Source organism: Fundulus heteroclitus, chromosome 22 (assembly GCF_011125445.2).
Source record: "Fundulus heteroclitus isolate FHET01 chromosome 22, MU-UCD_Fhet_4.1, whole genome shotgun sequence".
Lineage (NCBI taxonomy): Eukaryota > Metazoa > Chordata > Actinopteri > Cyprinodontiformes > Fundulidae > Fundulus > Fundulus heteroclitus.
In genome coordinates this window covers 22,094,659-22,114,994 of record NC_046382.1, presented here as the reverse complement: position 1 = coordinate 22,114,994, position 20,336 = coordinate 22,094,659, and the positions used below count along the sequence as shown (strand labels likewise).

Sequence of the window (20,336 nt, the reverse complement as noted above, 5' to 3'; positions counted from 1 at the left end):
GGCAATGGTCAGGCCCCTTTTGGCAACATCTGGACGGCTCCTTGTGCAAACGTTTTCGCAATGTGGAAACGACCATACTGTAACAATAAAATAAGAAAAAAATCATATATACCTAAACTCTGTTTGATCAAGTAAACTGTTGCTCACATTTGGCTGGTCTGGTATTCCAGTTTACGAGTTTTCAATAACAAATGTCGGCTTAAATATGGTGATTAACATGGTGAATATGGCCTAGGTATCATTAAAAGGTAACATGGACGAGGTCTGCACCTTGAAAGTGGATACAACTGAACAGGTCCCATGCAGTCCAGTAAAAGTCTTCATCTATCAGATATGCTGTTAAAATATCTCCTATAAGTTTTTTTTATTTTATTTTTTCAGGCAAAAATAGGGTAGAATGTGTCCACGGGGTCCTGAGCATTTATAAGTGGCTGAAGAGGAGTTGGATCAGATATTGAAGCAGGTTTGGAGGAATTTTCTGGACAGAGGGCATCCGGGGAGCTCCAGTGAGGAACGGGGTGCGTGACGTGTCCCGCCTCCTCCGGGTCGCTGGACTAGCTCGTTACTGAGGGTTGCTCTGAGCCCTCCTCCTCCTCCAAACTCCTTTCTCCATCTCGAGACTTTTTCCTCCTCTTGTTACCTAGAAACAGAGGAGAACATGGTCATCTGGCACTGCTGGTTGACATTCCTGCGTTTCTCCGCAGCTGAGATTTAAACGTGTCCTTTCCATCTCTGCAGCTGTCACACTCTGGGTTGAGTTCGGCTTAAAGCCGAACACGACTGAACAATCAGAGGCTGAGTCACAGATCTGGGCCAACAGGCACAGCTGCATCTGGAGGAGCTGCTCTGCAGGAAGCGGTGGGCTCTCTGCTCTACAGGGACACGACACGTCACCTGTTGCTAGGAGACGCTCGGGACCATTGGCGCAGCTGACAGAAAAGTTCAGGCACATCTGAGAGCGTGTGTGTGGGTGAGCTGTGGCATCGGTGTTCATGACAAACCGCTCACTCACTCAGTTTACGCAGGAGCTTCTTCCCGATGTTCTCCTCTGAGCTGGACAGAGACAGGGAGCTGATGAACGGGGAGGTGGATGGCTCTGTAGGCACATCTGCAACAAACACGCCAGAGATGGCTTCATTAAATAAAAGTAGACACATAACGACTTCCTTGCTCTGTGGTACTAACATGGGCTTAGGGGAGGAAGCCGGAATTGAACCAGCAGCTCTCTACTTCTCATTGAGCCTCAGTCAGCACTGGAGGGTATTAACCCTTTAAACGCCTGATGTTGAAAATAATTGTCAGTAAATTACTTTCAAACCCGCAAGCTATTTTTTCTTAATTGAACAATTTAAACAAGAGAAAACAAAAACGTGATTTCGGTCTTGTTCTCCAGAGGAGGTCCCAAATGCAGAGAGGAGGCAGGAAGAGGTTTTATTGAGAATTTTTTTTTTTTTTTTAACGATTAGAAACTGACCAAACCCCAGAGTCCAGAAGGAAAATAAACAAAAAGACAGGAAGCCATAAGTGGAGCAAATGGCACAAAATAGGATGGTGGTAAAAACTGGCAACTTAGTAATATTTCTGCTGTGTGGCTTTATGACTGAAACGCTAAAACAGTTAATGATGGCATTAACACAGAAATCGAAAAATTATAAAACTTTTGATTCAGTTCAACCTTTATTGAGAATGAAATATTAAATGTATCTGTATAATATTATTAAAAAGATTTTGAATTATATTTTATGATGATAATAATAATAATAATATCCTTTTTACTCAGTAAAAGGGAAAATATTTTACATTCCTATTATCCTTTTTATTATGTGTAATATAAATGTGGCTAATTATTTAGTCCATACTGCAGTTTTATTCTGGGAGAGTGCAAACCTGAGTAAAGAGTTCTTAGAAATACTCGTGTCAAAAAGTTTCCAGTGTTGACTGGTTTTAAATTTTAATCTTTTGATTTGTTCAATTGAACTGCCCGAGACGTTTCTCCAAGCAAAAACACTATTTATCCCTCGCTCAACCTAAAAATCATGGGGTAAAAACGACAAACTTTCTACAGGTCCCTATGTTGAAAAGGCCTTCAGTCCGCCTATGAGGACCAGCAGCCTCCTTACCATTGTCAGCAGAACTTTCCGGTCGGTCCTCGTGGATGTAGGGGATCTCATCCATGTGAAGGAACACCGTATCGTTTGGACTCCTCTGCCCGTCAGATTTGCTGCCTGTTTGGAGGGAAATGAGAGCAATGAAGCCAGAAAAGCAGCAGCTTGTCTGTGACTCTGCCTGCAGAGGGAGGTAAAGAACCGCCTATTTACCCCTGAACATACTTTTGAATGGTCCTGTCACAGATTAAATGTAAGAGCAAAAGATTTAGAGTTAGAGATGGAAATTTCTTTCAATTTTTTTTTTTAAATCAAATACTGCCACTGGCTGTTATTTTCCATTAATATGCACCAGCATATATGAAAGACTAAAACATTAATTTAATGTTTGAAACCAGTATACCAAATCTTGACCAACTTATTTTTTACTCACAGAGGTTTTGGGGAAAAAAAAGAGTTATATATTTGAGTTTTGCGCTACATTTCAGAGAAATCATTTAACTTTGTGAGGTGTTAAGACCACATTCGAAAAGTCTTTTTTATTTACTGAGATAAAAAGTCAGCTTGTGATATTGTTCAGCCTAGGAATTACAATTTTTCATGTGAAACCTATTTGAACATTTACTATTTGACACAATGAAATGCAAAATAGAGCACAGTTAGTCTCATTAATCTTTCTACCTGGTTTTAGGGCCTTGTCCATGAAACCACATCAGTATTATTATTCCTTTCTTTTTCTTTTTGCAAAGAGACCTGTGAATTATTGAAAAATTGCTAACATTTCACTAAAAGTAGCAGAAATGAATCTCAGTTCAAGACGATATAAGAAGATATATCTGACAGCAAGTGAAGATGTGGAGGAAGGAAACTATGAGTTCACTTCACATTTTATTGATTACTTGATTTAATGTATTCTTATTGCTGGTAAATAATTTCAATACATTTCTTTATATATACTGCAACATTTGTTCAGTACAGTTCAATTGAAAAAACTAACAAATCTCTAAGAGGCAAATGAGTAGCCTGGTTTCATAGATTTGTACACCTTCGACCTAATACTTTACTAAATTACCTTTTGATTCATTCAGCATCCATTCTGAAAATGTAGAATAAATTTGGCTGTCCTTTATTCCTGACTTACACATTATCATAATTTAGCTAAATCCATAATTTGGACACACGTTTCAAAGGATCATGAAAATTTCATTGAGTAAAGGTATTCGTCAGGGCACAAAAAGCTCCATGGTGTTATTTATATACCAAAGCGCCATGAAGACAGTTAGCAATAAGTAATTGGAGAAAAGCAGACTTTATAAAAACAGGATGTCCCTCCAAATTGGATGAAAAAAAAAAACAACACGCTGAAGGAGCTGCAAAATTGCTGTATGGTCCTTATCTTTAAGCCTTTTCCATCCAGAGGAGACATCCAGACCTTGCTGCAACCTCCCAAATGCCTGTGGGTGAATGTGTCACGGTCTGACGAATCTAAACTTGACATTTTGGGCCACAGTTCCAAAAGGGGTTTTCAGCACAAAAACAGCCCAACATGTGTAGTTCTCTAAAATGCTTTTGACTACTTTGTGGATCAGTGTACATATACACTTGCCTTTCCTAAAAAGTATTAAGACTCTGTGGACTAACAGCCCTCCAGTACACTTTACTATCAACCCTTTTGTCTGAATTGACGCTTTGTCAAAAAGCGAGCCTGGAACTCACGAACGATGCGGTTTCTCTCGTTGAGCTGGTAGGTTTTGTGAAGGCCACCGTACGGATGGAGGTGCGCCAGGCGCGCCATCCCCAGTCGAGTGTGCACGCTCATGAGTGGAAGGGCGACGCTGTTTGAGCGAGCCTCTGGGCCCGGACTTCTCCCTTTAATGTAAGGATCCATGTAAGCATCCGGGGTGTGAGGGGTGCTGTCCATCCGGGTGGCTGTCAGGGCATTCTGGTAATGGTTCCTGGTGATCTGAGGCATGTAGAATACAACGGTTATCATCACGCTCGCATGCAAGGCTGCCTTCGTGTCCAGCACGCAATCAAACCATCCCCCTTGATTAAAAATATGGACCATATTTGCACAACAAGAGTATTGGGTTAAGCGGCGAGGGCATATCCGCCGCCGCGTGAAGCCATTATAGTCCTGCTTGAAACGGAGCTCAATTATCCTCGATGATTAGGGGAAAGAGGCTGTGGGCGAGGAAAGACTGAGGGACAGGATGTCTGTGTTAAGTCAAAAATCCACAATTAGGATACATCAAAGGCAAATTCTGCAGCAGACAAAAGAGTGCACATTATTCAAAATTCAGAGGAGCTTAAAAGTCTTGCTGTTGGTCCCAAGTTATAACCCTGAGTGTACAGGAAATTTTAGATTTAATTGAGGTTAGAGTGGCGGAAAAATGGAGGGAATAATAATAGGGTTTATTTCTTTGTGTGTGTATTTCTGGGTTTTGTTTAAAGCCCCCCCCACACCCCGAACCTTGATGATCTGCAGATCGGTGAGTTGTCGCACTGAGTAGTCTGGTAAATAGGCCCCTCCGCTTGCTGTGAGCTGACCCACGCTGCCCCCGCTCAGCAACGAGTCCGACTGGTTCAGGCCGCTGCCTCGAGAGCTGTATCTGTGGGCTGGGTGAAGAAACCGCAGAGTTTGTCTTGCGTAAACATAGGCATCAGAAATCTCCACTGAGTTTATGCGCCATCTGTTCCTGCATATTTTCAGACTTTTGAAACTGAATGCAAACTTTGAATGGCGTTCCTTCATTCTGAACCATAAAACATGAACTGAGCATTTTAAAATAACATTATTTATCATATATAGAGCATTTTAGATAACATCCAGATGGCACTGCTACCAGCATTGTTTCGGGTTTTATCTAAAATGGTATTGGTAATGCAATGTGTCTCATGATGATTTTTTTCCCCCTGGTTCAGCTTAGCGGACAGATTCAGAAACTCCTAAAGGGGTGAGCCAAGCTCTTACATCCTGCAGAAATATTTCTGCTTCATCCTTTTGATCCGTGACTCATACCTTCCCTGTCCGGTAGGCTACCAGGACTTTTTCTCTGTCTTTAGACAACATTACATAGGGTAAAGGTATCTCCCCTTAATGATGGTCCGAAAAAATCTATCCGGTGGAAATCTGATGCACTGATTTGTAAAAAAAAAAAAAAAATTTAAATTAACTAAACCTAACAGAGTTAGATAGGTAAGTGAAAAAAAAAATCAGATGTACAGTTCTGTAAAGTTATTTCATTAGAATATTGTCGTACCTACCAATTCAAAGCAATTGTGAAGTAGAAATAAGAGGATACACCCCCAACTTTGCAATAGTTCGTGATGGTCTATCACATAAAATCCTTCTGAAAATGCTAAAGAGTGGAGTTGGACTGTGACAAAATGAGCTTAAGTGGCTTTGAGAGGCGCCGCACCATGTCTAAAATTAGAGTTTTGTTCAGTAGAAAGTCTTGTATCTATTCTATTTAACATAAAATTATCATTACAGCTACTCTCCGTTTTTCTTACTATTCGGAACATATTTTTTTCAACAATTACATTGTGTTGCGTGAGAAAAAGGAGGGAATATGTTGGCAATTCAATTAACAGCTGTATTCCAGTATTCTGTTCACCTGAGTACAGCCCAGTGACATCTGTCAAAACCATTTCAAGGCAAGAAAAGAAGAGCAGAGAAAAGCTGGATCTGCCACTCTTTTTTGGATATCGTACATCAGGATCTGCTTAAGTGAGACGTTTTAGACACATAATCTCCTAAAATAGCACTTTTCGAATATTTAATAGGAGCTTACATATAGATTTAGGCTCAACTTGAAGATCAGACATTTAAAATGAGCTTGAAACCTCCACCAGAGATCAGAGGGAAGGAGCTTGTACGGCAGCATTTCTGCTTGCTCCGCAGTCTTAGCCGGATTTCACATAATCTTGTGCAGGTCAAGTCCTTCCACTGGGGAAATTCTCTGAAAACACTCCTCTTAATTACTTTCTTCCCACGGCTTCTGCCGCCGCTCCGGCAGCCTGACAGACGCTGGGTGGCATTAATACAGCAAAAACATCCCCCGCCATAGCTGCAGTCTTTTGCCAAAGTCTGCTTTATGCTGCCATTATCATCACCGTGACTCCGAGCTCACTGGAACGTGTCGCTACTCACCGGCCGGCAGCGGCGAGATGAGAGCTGGCATGCCGTAGTGGGAAAAGGCTCCATTTTCAAACCGCAGAGCTTCCTTTCCTATCTCCACCTCCACCCGTCCCTGCAACAAGAGCACATTTGCATGGATTAGGCTAAAGCGGGCCGCTTTAATGCGGCGACGGCTTTTATTAGTCATCTAACGGAGCACCCAGTTCCACATTAAACCGTGTTGTGTCCACACTAAGCAGAGAGGAGGAGAGGGTCACCTGCAAAATGAGGATGAAGTAGTCGACGGGCTTATTCCTCTGATAGAGATAGTGTTGAGGCGCATGCTTGTTCTTGGGGTCGAACTTGAGCTCCTGCACGACACTCGGGTGCTTGATGAGGCGCAGCAGGATCTTGTCCGACAGGTGACACAGCCTGAAAGGCTCCACTTCTACGAGACCAACACACGTGCACGAGAACCCACGTGAGAAACCAGGAGCTTTGCACGTCTTCCTTCCTTCTCTCGCTGGGTTACCCCAGTCCTATATTACCTGTAGCCAGGAAGCGGTGAGTGGCGAGCAGCAGCTGGGGAGAGATCTTCACCGTCAGCTCATTTTCTCCAAGTTTGAAGATGGAGAAATCCTGTTGCTTCCTCTCGTGGTGGGACACTCGCCTCTTTGTCCGATTGTCAGCTGTAAGCCAGAGATTGGTAGCATTTTTTTTTAAAAATGGATCGTATATGCGGCAGATTGTTTCAATCCAAGATGTCAGGAGTAAAATTTAGGTTTGCAATCAAGCAGATATCCAAGGGGTATAAAACAATCATGAGAGTAATGGCTGCACCAGTGACAGTCCTTTGGTGTGTGCAGTGAGTTGTGAGAGTATTTGTATTCATTAAACATTTTTTGCATTTTGTGATGTTCCACCCACAAATGTAAATGCAATTTCCAAGCATGCAGCACATCATTGTGAGGTGGAAGGAAAATAATTTATTTGTTTTAAATCGTTTGCCAAATAATGTTTGATTTGCCGTTGTTGTGCTTTGTACAACAAGCTTTTGCGGCAATAGTAGAATTACTATTAAAAGTTTTAGCAAGTTTTTTGACCTCACCATCTACATGTTGAAACGAGGTGGTGGCAGTATTACGCTGTGGGGACACAGGCCATAATACTTGCTGAGGTAAATGGAGCAATAAACAGCTCTACAAAGCATTGACTCAAGGTGGCGAAACACTTTCGTTTGTTAAAAACTTGGAAACCAACGCATCATTTTCTTTCCTTATTACAGTTACAAGCTAAATTGTATCGATCCACCACAATTAATCTGAATAAAACACATAAAAGCCTCCAACTGTAACATGTTTAAAAACTGAAAAAATATTAATACTTACGTAACCCACTGCAAGGGAAAGTGCATAATATTTAATAATCGTACAGTTGTTGCTTTATTCAGCTGTCGCTATGGCGGCTTTTACCGCTGATTCAGCAGTAAAAACGGTTCTCACGGTACGGGGCAGCGAGGGCCGGGATTAGATAGGAAATGAAGTGTGTCTGGCATTTGAAAGCTTCCCTGTCAAGAGCTTTTCAAGCCAATTAAAAAATGAGAGGATTACAGAGCTTATCTGTGAGCCGGGGTCATTTACTTGCGTTGATTAATTATGTATCAGAAAGGAGCAGCGAACATCAGGTTAGACGAGGCAAAATCAATAATTTGATTATAGAATTGAGTGGGTTTGTAGGGTGGGTGGGGTCCTGTCGTGGTAACTATTATGGTGCAGCACTTGAATTTAATGAGCGTCTGAGAGTGACCCATTGTTTGGTTCTTATGTGTCTGCATGGCTGGGTGATTTCTTCTGTACACCTGTGATCATGGAAGTGATCAGAACACCTGAACTCAGTGGTTTAAAGGAACAGGAAATAGGAAACCGCACTCACTGAACACTTCCCTTAGTGCTCTCGACTGCTTGTTAACAGAGAAAGCAACTAAAGCAAAGACAAAAGATTTAGGCGTGTGCTGAAGACGTGGTGAAGACATCTGGATAAAGCTGGAATTGAGTATCCGAACGGGGTAGAAATGGCGTTTAGGACACTTTGAATATGGCATCGTTGTTAATGCCAGACAGGCTGGTCTGAGTGTTTCAGAGACTGCTGATCTAACAGGACTTTTTCAATTAGTAGCAGTTGAGAGGCAAAAATACATTGTTGCTGTAGAGTTCACAGGACAATGAAATGACTTGCTGGATATTACAGAAAGGCAAGAGTAGCTCAAATAACAACTGGTTGTGACCAAGGTGTGCAGAATAGCATCCCAGGCTACAGCAGCGGACGGCCACACCTGGTTCCGCTTCTGTCAGCTGAGTAAAGGAAGCTTAGACTATAATTTTCACAGGCTCACCAGCGTTGGGCCATCACGGATTTGGAAAAGTGTTTCTTGGTCCAACGAGCCTCGGTTTCAGCTGCAATACTCTGAAGGTAGGGTCAGGAACGGGGTTAGACATTTTAAAGCTGCGGCTCCATCCGGCCTTGTATCAACAGTTTAGGCTGGAGTAATATGTCGCGTAACGATGTGGTGGACAACCTCTGAAGATTATCGTTGTTTAAACGCCACAGCCAGCCTGAGTATTGTCGCTAACCATGTCTGTCCCTTTATGAGCACAGTGTACCCATCCTCTGCTGGCTACTTCCAGCGGGATAACACACAATGTTAAAAAGTATAAATCATCTTAAACCGGTTTTATGAGAAAGTCTATCGGTTCACTGTCCTCAGAAGGCTTCCACAGCCACCAGATTGCAATGCAATTGAGCCCATTTAGGACTTATAGGAACAGGAGGTTGGCATCATGGGTGTGCAAGCACGAAATGTGCACCAGCTGCAAGATGCTATCACTCCAACCTAGACCAAGGCCTCAGAAATGTTTTGGGCACCTTTTAAAATCTAATATCACCAGGTATTAAGGCAGTTCTGATGGCAAAGGTGGTCCAAGCTGTTATTAGTAAGGTCTATCCAATGAGTGAGTATGTTTTTAACACCATAGGTGGAAACAATAGAACCAAACTAATAGATTTGATCTGCCTGTGATTCTGAAAAGTGTGTTCATACGTACTGTACAGGTCTGTCTCGTCCACAATCTCAGACTTGATGATCTCTTCGATCACATCCTCCAGCGTGACAATGCCCATCACCTCATAGAAAGGGTCCCCCTCGCCTTCGCTGTTCACCCTCTGCACCACGGCCAGGTGAGACTTCCCTGCATTCGTGAGAGCAGACAGAGGGAAACATTGTGAGAAAAGAGAAGCTGAGCTAAAAACTGCTCGTGCGATAGGGCCGGGGAGGCAACGTCACTGGATTAAAAATAGCTCTCAGTCAACAGCCTCCAATTGGTCAAGAGAACAAGAAAATCAACACAGACTGTTGAGACACAGAGAAATGCAGCGTCAGGACTGTGGTCGTCTGGGTTCTCAGACAGGACACGCAACCGGTCCGGAGACATTTTGGCAGCCTGGAAGACCCGATCCCTTACGTAAAAAAAAAAAACGGAGATTACGCAATCCAACCGATGATGCCTTCATCTGTCAACGTTAAGCGGCCATGCTGCCGTCACCTCTATAAGCATGATGCATGGGCGCCTTGTACGCTCATGAGCAACCCCTCCTCCACAATAACAAGCCTGCCAGCCAGACACAGTGACACAACAGGCCAGCAGCATCCCTGCACAGCCTGCAAAGCCAATGTGACAACAAGTCAATGTTGCCACAACCTTTGAGCGTCACAAGGAGAAAAAAAAAAACAACAGGAGAATCGACTAAGAGCAAGCACTTTTTGTGCTTTTTGTCCAAAATCAAGCCATTTGAGTCAAATTTTTTATTTTATTTTTTTAGATTTGCTGCTGTACGGAGCCCTAGAGGGGTCATCGCAAAATGTTTTGCATGTTGAGAGAATGTGCGCTCGTTTTACTACATTGTGCTCTCGTTTTGCTAAATTGTACGCTCGTTTTACTAAATCGTGTGCACAATTTACTATATTGTGCTCTCGTTTTACTGTAGTGTGAGCTCATTTTACTAAATTGAGCTCTCATTTTAAGCATAGTAAAACGAGGGCACAATTTATTAAACGAGCGCACTATTTACTCAAACGAGAGCACAATTTAGTGAACATGGTTATAGAACATTGTGTGCACGATCTACTTAAACGTGGCCACAATATGTAAAACGTGCACTCAATATTGTCTTGGCACATGTAAACATGAGCACGTTATAGTATATTCGAGATCTCGATCTACCATAAAAACGCACCCACGAATAATTAAAACGTGTGCTCGAATAAGTTTTATTAATTCGAGGGCTCAATTAAAATAAAAACGTGCTCACGTTTTATTAATTCGAGGGCTCAATTAAAGGAAACGTGCTCACAAATTATCACGACCTGAAAAAAAAAAATAATTTAAAGTGAGCTCTCCCGGGCTCCGTACTGCTGCATTAATGCAGTTGACTCAAACTTTCATGGGTTTTGTTTTTTCTCGAGAAACAAGTCGGCTCGGATGACCAGTAACGTTACCTAACCGGTTTTATGACGTCATCTGGACGCAGATTTCATGTAAATAGTCTCCAGCCTTAAGCTCAAACTCCAGGAGACAGGCTGATTTAGGGGATCGTTGCCAGAGGATAAAATAAATGCTTTAATCCAGTCCAACAAGGGGAGAGAGAAAAAAAAAATCAGATTGACTGACATGTAGCCATCTTCACACATTAGACTGTGGCTGTGTGAGATTAGCTGAGACAGCAAGGCTGCAGCGTGTCCGGAGAGCGCAGGTGATGCAGAGGAGGGTCTGCCCTCAGCTGCCGATGTTCTGGGGAACTGCATTACATCATTCACGCGTTACATAATACTCTTGCAGAGTGACACACACTGAGCACGCTCACAAGCACAGACACACATGCCCGGGGTGAAACTGGGTCCTCCGTGGATGTTCTTTTTACAAATGCTTCTGCTCCAGCAGTTTCCCAGACTCCGGCAGTCTATTTTTGAAAATCGTCTGTTCTTTTAGGTTGTGCATTTATTTATTTTGTTTTTGGCTGAATTCTCTGCAGAAGAGCACCCGTAAAGAAAGGAGACTGTCTTATAGGTTGAGCAAGTACAACTTGCAGCAAAAACTTCAGTTTAACATAAATGATGCCTGTCAATACCTTCTATTGGTTAAAGACAGTTTCTGTTTTCTTGAATTAAAATTAGTAATTTTGAAAAATCTGTTTAGAAAATGCAAATATTTAATGAAACTCAGCAAAAACAACAGAGATAAGCAATCTGACCAACATAAATAACAGAAACTGATGGATTAGTAATAGCAAGCCAGTAGAAATAAGAAACGCTCAAATTGGTATATGTCAGACATGTTTCCTTTATAACAAGTGTGTACATTTCAGGCAAAATGTAAGAAGGCTGTTTGTTTAATAAACTTTTTTTCTCTCTCTCTTTTAAACTAAAAGCCTTTTCAGGTATTTTTTGTTCCATTTCTTCTAACTTTTTATTTTTTTCTTAATAGTCATCTTGGGTGGGTAGCAGAGTTGTAGGAATTCTTATTTTTAACGCATTATTGAAATCCGTTGTCTTTCATGCTTACAAATATATTATACTCCAGGCATTAATTTGTGCCCTTTAAACATGTGTCAAAAAAGTTCTGCATTAAAAAACTGCCATAAACTGCTTTTAAATCATCTTACCTCAATGTTTGTTCATCTTTTATTTTCATAAATTTTACCATTTCAAACTTTTAAATGCTAATAAATGTTTTAAGTTAAAAATGTTTATTACAAAAAGGCGCTAACTTTCTATAAAATAGATAGTGGGGTCAGGACTTTGGTGGCAATTAAAATCGTGGATATGTCAGACCAAGGTGACAAAGTGGATTTGAATGCATCAATATTTGTTATGTGGTGACAGTTCCACCATTTCTGTATTTTTCTTTACATTTGATCAAAATAATGCGCACGATTTTTTTTCACAAAGCATTAAATATTTTTTGTATAGTTTAAATAACTTCTCTTCAAATGCAGGATAAAGAATTGTTGAGACTTGAGGGACCTGATGCAATATGTCGGGCTTCCTTGGACTGCTCCCTTTTAACCAGCTCACCATCTCATCATCAACTGACTCTGATTAAACGACATTTTAATGTCAATAAAGTATTGAGTGTTAATTGCAACTCCATCTGAATGTGACTACTTGATTTGGTTAGAATTTTATGAACTGAATTGATCTGAACTGAATTTTTAATTTTTCATATGAACATACATTGGTGAGGATTGCCAGTGATCCAGAACATGACCGTCCTAAGTCCGGAGATCGAAGGAAACTTAGACTTCTCTTGTTTCTTGAAGACGTTTCACTTCTTATCCAAAAGCTTTCTTGAGTTCTGAATGTGGGCTGGAAGAATCAGGCACATTAGTTTTAATCAAAGTTTTAATCCCCCCAACAGGGCTGTTAATGTCACTAAAGGCTCCTTTAGGGCCACATGAATCACTTCCTCTACCTTCCATTCAGTTAATTGAAGAACTCCAGATACCTTTTAAGATATCAGGATATTGATTTAACCTGTTTGTAAAGTACCTTGAGATGACATTTTTTGAGAGCTTGTGTTTTGTAAATAAACTGTGCTTAACTTATTAAGTTTGCATTTTGTAAAAACATTAGAAATTGCAAAACATTTAAGACATTGGAGCTATAATTTAGACATTCACAAGAAATCTAACTGGTTGCATAAACTTTGTTCTTCAGGACTGATACCACTGATCTAAAATAAGTTGCTTACATTCCACATCAGATTGTATCCAATTTCAGAACGTAATACCAAACCAGGGAAAACCGAGCTTTGTTGTTATCTGAGGAACAACAAAAAAGTATTCCCAATGTAAACAACCTCTTTTGTATGAAAATCCTCATTGTCTCATTAATATTGATTCGAATTATTATTATTATTATTATTATAATCAACATTTTATTTATTAATAAATTAATACAATTTTATTTAGAATGCATTTTATATCAATTTGCCAATCTCAAAGTGCAACAATTATCTGTTAAGGAACAAAGTAGAATTAAATAAAACAATAAAATCAGAAATTGTTAAAATAAAGTTAACAGGGTTTTAATTTTTTTATGGACTCTGCAGTCTGCAGCACCCATAGGTGTTTTGGGTGTCATTAAAGTTTCTGAGGTCAGGTGTCAACAAGCCATAAGTATCAGATGCAACCCTGACCTGGACTCCATGCGGGTTTTAATTGAGAATTATATTTGACACTCAATAGGCCTGATGATATACCCCAGCCATTACTGTTTAGCACTAACACCCTAGAGAATGACAAACAGAATACTTTGGCCCACAAAATATGTCTGATTTTCGTCATATTTTTACAAAACGCAGGTATCAATTTTAGTTTTAGTTATGTTACTCCTCTGTGAAGACCTGTATGCTGTGAACAGTGACCTGGTCTTTTGACGGATTTTGGATCGTATGATCCATCAAGAGACCCACTCCCCCAAAAACATCAAGAATATTTTAGACTTATTTCCAAACATACAAAAGAAAAATCTATCATCCACAAAACATCTGTCTTTCTTACAAAGCTTCGAGCTTTCTTCGACGTCATTTTTGCCAATCTGTAGTTTTTGGAGCAATTTAATGTACCAGAGATTTAAACTTGATGCAAAAACAAGTTTAGGGCGGGACAGTAGACAGTTACTGAACATATAAAGCGCTTAAATTGTGCTGAATGTGAGAGAACACACAAAAAAAAAAGTTATGTCAAGTTTCCACAGAAGTGCTGTTCACCCGCATGCTTTTTTTTTTAATTGCTGATGACCTTTCTGTGCTCTGCTCAAAGCAACAGGCCGACCCCTGCTCACCAGCCCCCTCAGTGAGAGATCTTCACAGCTTCCAGCTGAGCATCCTGAACAGCGGGGACTGTTAATCCTTGAGACAACAGAAGAAAGTAGGCGACAGGGAAAGCAAAAGGTTGGAGCTGAATTTTTCATGATTTGCTCTGCAGGCTCAGAGAGCAGTGAACAACCGCACTGAGAGGATTTTAAAGCCCCGGTGGGGTCGTATTTAAGCATACTCTCGAAATATAAGGGTGAATCTTGACTTCACCTTTAATAACTCTGACATTCAAACAACAGGGACCATAGCAGGTCATATGTCAGCCAGTAGGTCATTCATGTGAGGACAAAGTCCGTCTTTCAAAACGTTGAGCTGACCTCTTGCCCTCTGTGTGGGAACCCGGCAAAGCTAAATGTCGCCATCAACACAAAAACTGCAACAGCCAGTTAAAGTGAAAGGGTTCATGTCGTCTGAATGGCCGAAGAAGTTTCTTTACAAATAACACAAACTGTGGCACACATATGTGTTCAGCTCCCATCAGTCAACACTTTACCGAATCACATTTTGCTGCAATTACATTTTGCTCCAATATTTAGGCAGATTGGATGGAGACCATCTCAGAACATTATATTTTTTAAGTCTGGTCACAGATTCTCAGTTTGGATTTTAACTGGGTCTCTCTGGCTACGTTCACACTGCAGTCTGAAGTGACCTAATTCTGATTTTTTTTGCCCATATGCGACCTGGATCTGATCTTTTTATGACAGTCTGAACGACACAGATCGGATTTTTTCAAATGTGACCCAGGCCGCTTGGATATGTGGTCCTGAATCCGATACGTATCTGATCTTTTCAAATGCGACCTGTGTCTGTACGGCCGGGTCGCATTTATTTGTCACGACACTCGACAAACGTCACTATTCTGCGTCCTGTTAGCAGAACCGGGAAGAAAAAAGACACCTATGGCTGACAACAATGAGGAGAGCAGTCAATGGAGGGAAAGCTCCGGTTAGAAAATAAATTAAAGATCGCAAAACGCGCGCCAGCATTATAATCCATGTTTACTTCCGCAAACACTGAGCACACTTGCTACGTGTGACGTCATCGCGTCTTCGAGTGCGCATGCGGGAGACTTAGGCTGAACGCATTCAGTTCACACAGTAGATCACATACAAGTCGCATATATTTGGAAATGTGAACGACCACGCAAAAAAATCTGATTTCACAAAAAAATCGGAATTGAGCATCAAGACCTGCAGTGTGAACGTAGCCTCTGAAACCTCCGTGGTAGACATCAGGTTGTATGTTCAGGCATTTTTGTCCTTCTGCAAGATGAACCTTCACCTCAGTCTCAAGCCAGATTACATTTTACAGGTTTTTCCTCCCGTGTTGCTCTGCATTTAGCTTCATCTATTTTCCCCATCAACTATGACCAGTTCCCTTCTGACTGCTGACAAAAAGCATCGCCACATTCTGGTGCATGTTTCATCTTTCTGATGGTGCCTTCATTGATGTCTGCTGTGTGAATCTTCTGCCACACATGGAATCATAAAGGTAAACCTTGGTCACATCTGACCCCTCCAGAGTCACCATGGACCTCTTGGTTGCCTTCCTGATTAATACGTTTCTAACCCTGCCTTTTGGTTTTCGGGGGAAAGCCGTGTCTGGGTAGGTTTGGAGTTGTCCCACGCTGTTTCTGTTTTCAGGTGATGGCTTTAGCAGAGCTCTTTGAGATGCTCAAAGCTTGGCTCGTCATATTAAAACCTGACCCCGCTCTGAAGTTCTCCACACCGCTGTCCCTGCCCTGCCTGCTGTGTTCCTCTGGCCTCCACGATGCTATTTGTTCACTAACGGTCTCCAACAAACCTGCAATGCCCTCACAGAACAGCTGCATTTATACGTCATTTTCTCTGAATTGTAATCCCAGTAGCAGCATGAGGAGGGCTGGATACATATGCTTGCCATGCTATTTGGAAAAAAAACCTTTGAGAATCTATTTCACTGCCATGCTCTTCATCCTGTTGGTCTTTCGCCTAAAAATCCCAATGAAATGCACTGAAGCCAGCGTGGGTAAAGTTCAAAGGGTGTCAATAATTTTGCAAGGCGCTTCAAATTTCAGTCGTAACGTAACTGCTGTGCCTCTAATGATTTAAATTTGATCGTATGCTGTTGGATGGAGTCCTGAGACATGCTCGGTCCAAAGTGAAGAGATGCGATCACTATTAGAGAGCGTCTCAGTCAGTCAACATCAATTCTTAATGGGCAATGAATGTGTAAGAGGAACAGATCGAAGATTTAAGCAACTGAAAATTTTATAGATTTTCTTTCTTTTTTTTTACATTTTCCTGTGAAAAAGTGTTATCGACTTTTTTTCTATATTTGCTTTTTTTGTCACAGAGAAATGTTTTGGTGTCAAAAACACGTTTTACTATCAGACAAAGGAGACGTGAGACAATACAAAGGGCAGTTTTCCAATCATGGTTTGTTTTTTTTATACAAAATAAAGCTACACAAAACAAAACCGCACCTATGAACGCTTGTGCCACCTTTGGGGGCACCGCCTGTAAACAAGCATTTACGATGAGCGTCAGTGAGTCTTTGCTGTCACAGGGGAAGAACTTTGGCCCGCTCTTCTATGCAGAATTGTTTTTTATTCAGCTGAATCTAAGTTTGTTTTTATTTTTAGCCTGAATGACGTGTTTATTGTCATGCAACAACATCTCAATCCCAATTAGGTCCGGACTTTGACTAGGCCACTACTACAGGTTGACCTAAGAGCACCCTGGGATAAATCACAAACTGGTGGCTGGAGATTTTCCTTCAGGATGTTCTTATTGCAAGAAAATGTGTTATATCATCAAGCATGGCAAGTATTCTGGGTACTGACGCAAAGAAGCAGCCCCAGAACATCACACCAACACCACCATGTTTGACTGTAGCAATGACGCTCTCTTTCTAGAACCTACCAAAAGCTTCCACATCTGCCTCGTCAGTCCACCATATAAGTGTTTGGGATCATCCAAAGTTTTTTTTTTTTTTTTTTTTTGGCTAAAATGAGATGTGCCTTTGTGATCTTTTCGAGTTTTTATTGTTTTTATTGATGTTTTTATTCTTATTGTAGACTCATGAACGCCGGATTAAAAGGAGCCTACAGTGCTTCAGGCACTGTTTTCCACTTGTGAACTCCTGGAGAAGTTTTTTTTTATTCACTCTTAAATCAATATTGGCTAGGCTGGCCACTGCTTGGTAGGGTCACCAATGTTTCACGTTTTCTCCATTAGTTGAGAAGTAACCCTTTCTAGATTGATGATTTTCTTTAGAGGCGTATATGATGTGTTGCGTTTGAGCTTTTTTTTAGCCTGCTTCATGTTGTTAGGCAGGTCCTGTATCTCGGTAATCAAGCCTGGAAGTTGCCAGTGAGGAAGAACCACAAGAAATGTGGTTGATTCACAAATTAATAAAAATAAGTTTTTCACATACACACAGGGCCAGGTTGGTTTGAATGTCTGAAAAACCTTTTTCTATTAAAAAAGAAATCATCATTTGAAAACTGATTTTTTTTTGGTGTTCACTATAGTTATCTTTGTATGATATAAAATTTTGTTTGATGATCCAAAACATTTACAAGTGGAACTACAAACTTGTAGGGGAGGGACTATTTCTCTTATATTGCAGAAAAGCGACAGCAAAAATGAGGACTGTAGCAAGATAACTTACAAAGGGTTGTTTTGGGAAAATTACTTCCATCACTCATCAAATTCTTAAGATAACACCATTATGGTTCTTGGTATTTCATAACCTCTGGCTGAACCATATGCACTGTGTGACACAGTCTCACATTTCACACATGGCTTTCAGTGTTCTGGGGATCAAAGTACTTTACTGGCAGATTCACTTTAAGCCAATGAACTGATGTATACACTGACTTCTGAAAATGTAGTTCTTTTTAAGTGCATAGTCACTTCAAAGGAAATTTAACTCCTAGGTGGCAGGATTTCACCCTGAGATTGCTCCGAACCATGTGGCGCCTCACACATTTAACACTGATTTCTCACTCGTAAGTCGCGCACAAGTTCTGGACACGTGAAAAAACAAGACAAATGGGGGGGGGGGGGGGGGGTTTGCAGAGTATTTCCACAGACAAGACCTCTTGTGGGGTTTGACGTTGGGTTACCTCTCTTGAATTCCTCCAGCATCACATCCAGCTTGGTGTCATTGAAGACGCAGTGCATGGGATGCCTGTAGAACTGTGTGATTGTTTTCAGGGGAGTGCAATCATCCGGATCCACGAAGGCCAAGTCTTTCACGAACAGGATGTCCACGATGTTGGACCTGTCGTTCTCGTAGACCGGAATTCGGGTGAAGCCGCTCTGCATCACGTCGGACATGGTGCAGAAGTCCAGGACGGCGTCTGATGACAGCATGTAGCAGTCTGACAGCGGCGTCAGGACATCTTCCACGGTTTTGGTCCTCAGCTCCAGAGCTCCCTGGATGATGTTGAGCTCCTCCTTGACCAGGTCATGATAAGGGTCCGTGACACGCAGCATGGCCACCAGCTTCTCCCTGGTGTAAAAGCTGCTGATCTCCTGGTGCAGCATGATGTCCAGGATTTTGGACACCGGGTATGCAATGGGGAAGAAGATGAGCATCAGCAAGCGGGTAGCGCACAGTGTCTTGGAGGCGATGGCTAGGCTGTGCCTGGACGCCACGGAGTGGGGTAATATTTCTCCGATAAAGAAGATCCCCAAAGTGCACGAGGCAGTCGAGAGAGCGGTCATTCCCAAAATCTGGCACATCCACACCACAAAACACGTATTTGTGAGGACATTACCCAACACCACTGTGCAGAGGATGTAGTTCCCATGCTTACGCACGGATTCTATTGTCCGTGCGTATTTCTGCTCCTTCTCTGTGCCACTGTTCTGCAGGACCCGCAGCTCCACTGGGTCAAGCGCCAGCATGCTGATGTTCAGCCCGCTGCACAGAGCGGACAGCGCCAACAGAAGCACGGAGACCCCCGTTTGGAGCCAAACATCTGGCTCTGGTGGTCTCTCCACCACAGCCAGCAAGAAGTCTTTGGTCCTAAAGTGCTCCCATTTCACTCCGTCAAACGCGCACATGGAGTAGAATTTGATCACCTCGTCTCTGCGCAAGTCTTTGGCCAGCAGCTCAACTAACACAGAGTTGTGACTTGAAGTTGATCTGAAGGAGCCCAGCAGTTCTATGTCGGAGCTCCGGGAGCTCTCGTCTTCACACGGGTTCCCCTTGGAGCGGGGCCCCCTCTCCGCATCACCGCTGCCGCTCGGCTCCTCTATGAAGGCGATCCACGGAGCGGCAGGTGCGGCGTCAAGTCTGCCGCTGAAATTCGCGTGGTGGGGATGCTCAGAGTGGTAAACCCTCAGCGTGAAGCGAGCCCCCTCGGTCGCCCTCAAAATCCCGTTCTGCACGGACAGATCCCCGCTCTGCGTGTCTTCGGGCCGGACGCCGAGCAGCGCCGCCGCCGGGGCCGGCAGGGAGGAGAGGGTGATGGCGAGAAAGAGGAGGGAGAGCTGGCGTGGATGCAGGATACAGCGGAGAGCATCCGCAGCATCCACAGCCATGGTGCTGAATGAACTGAATGAAGGACGGGGGAGAATTGGGTCACGTGGTGTGCGGATGGGACGGATGGAGCAGCTGGTATGTGGCAGGGGGGGGGGGGGGGTTCAGAGAGGGGAGGTAGGAGAAACTGAAATGTGAATGAACAATTCTGACGTATGCTCGCTTTGCTTTCTGCCGCTTTCTAAAAATAGATGTGAGGAGAAGCCCTGACATAAATAATGAACGTGATTCAGCACTTGCAGGAAATTCTTCAGGCGCGGGATTTTCAGCGGGAATGTGAAGCACAGTACCGGCAAAAGCTGCAGCAGTAGACCGTGTTGGTATTTTTTTTTTTTTTAAAACAGGTCATTGCAGTCTCTAAACTTCGTCATGTGTGCTGCAACCGCTAGATGGCAGTATTTTACCTTGTTTAGATTTTGACCCCGCTGTCACAAAAACGCCGGCTAGAAGTTTCCTCACAGAATTCAGTTCAATACAAGTTTAAATCCGAGAGTTGAAGCTCGAGGCTGAAGGTGTTAGAAATTCATTATTTTTCCGCTCATAACGAATAAGTGTGCAGAATGAAAATAGATGCATTTTGTACCCCGCATCATTATATTATTAGAATTAATGTTTTAGCAGAAGAAGCGCAAATGTCAG

General features: G+C 42.3%; 1 protein-coding gene across 1 annotated transcript; it reads right to left on the bottom strand.

Moving 5' to 3' along the window:
- Positions 1 to 379: 379 nt before the first annotated feature.
- On the bottom strand, positions 380 to 19,754 carry LOC105938718 (metal transporter CNNM1). Its single transcript, XM_012880574.3, has 10 exons — positions 18,274 to 19,754; positions 9,330 to 9,473; positions 6,777 to 6,917; positions 6,507 to 6,676; positions 6,262 to 6,361; positions 4,579 to 4,724; positions 3,822 to 4,068; positions 2,121 to 2,225; positions 1,013 to 1,108; positions 380 to 640 (listed from the first exon to the last, which is right to left on the bottom strand). Exons 1-10 carry the CDS (start codon positions 19,697 to 19,699, stop codon positions 555 to 557), a joined length of 2,661 nt encoding a protein of 886 aa, XP_012736028.2. The 5' UTR covers positions 19,700 to 19,754; the 3' UTR covers positions 380 to 554.
- Between the last annotated feature and the right edge of the window lie 582 nt (positions 19,755 to 20,336).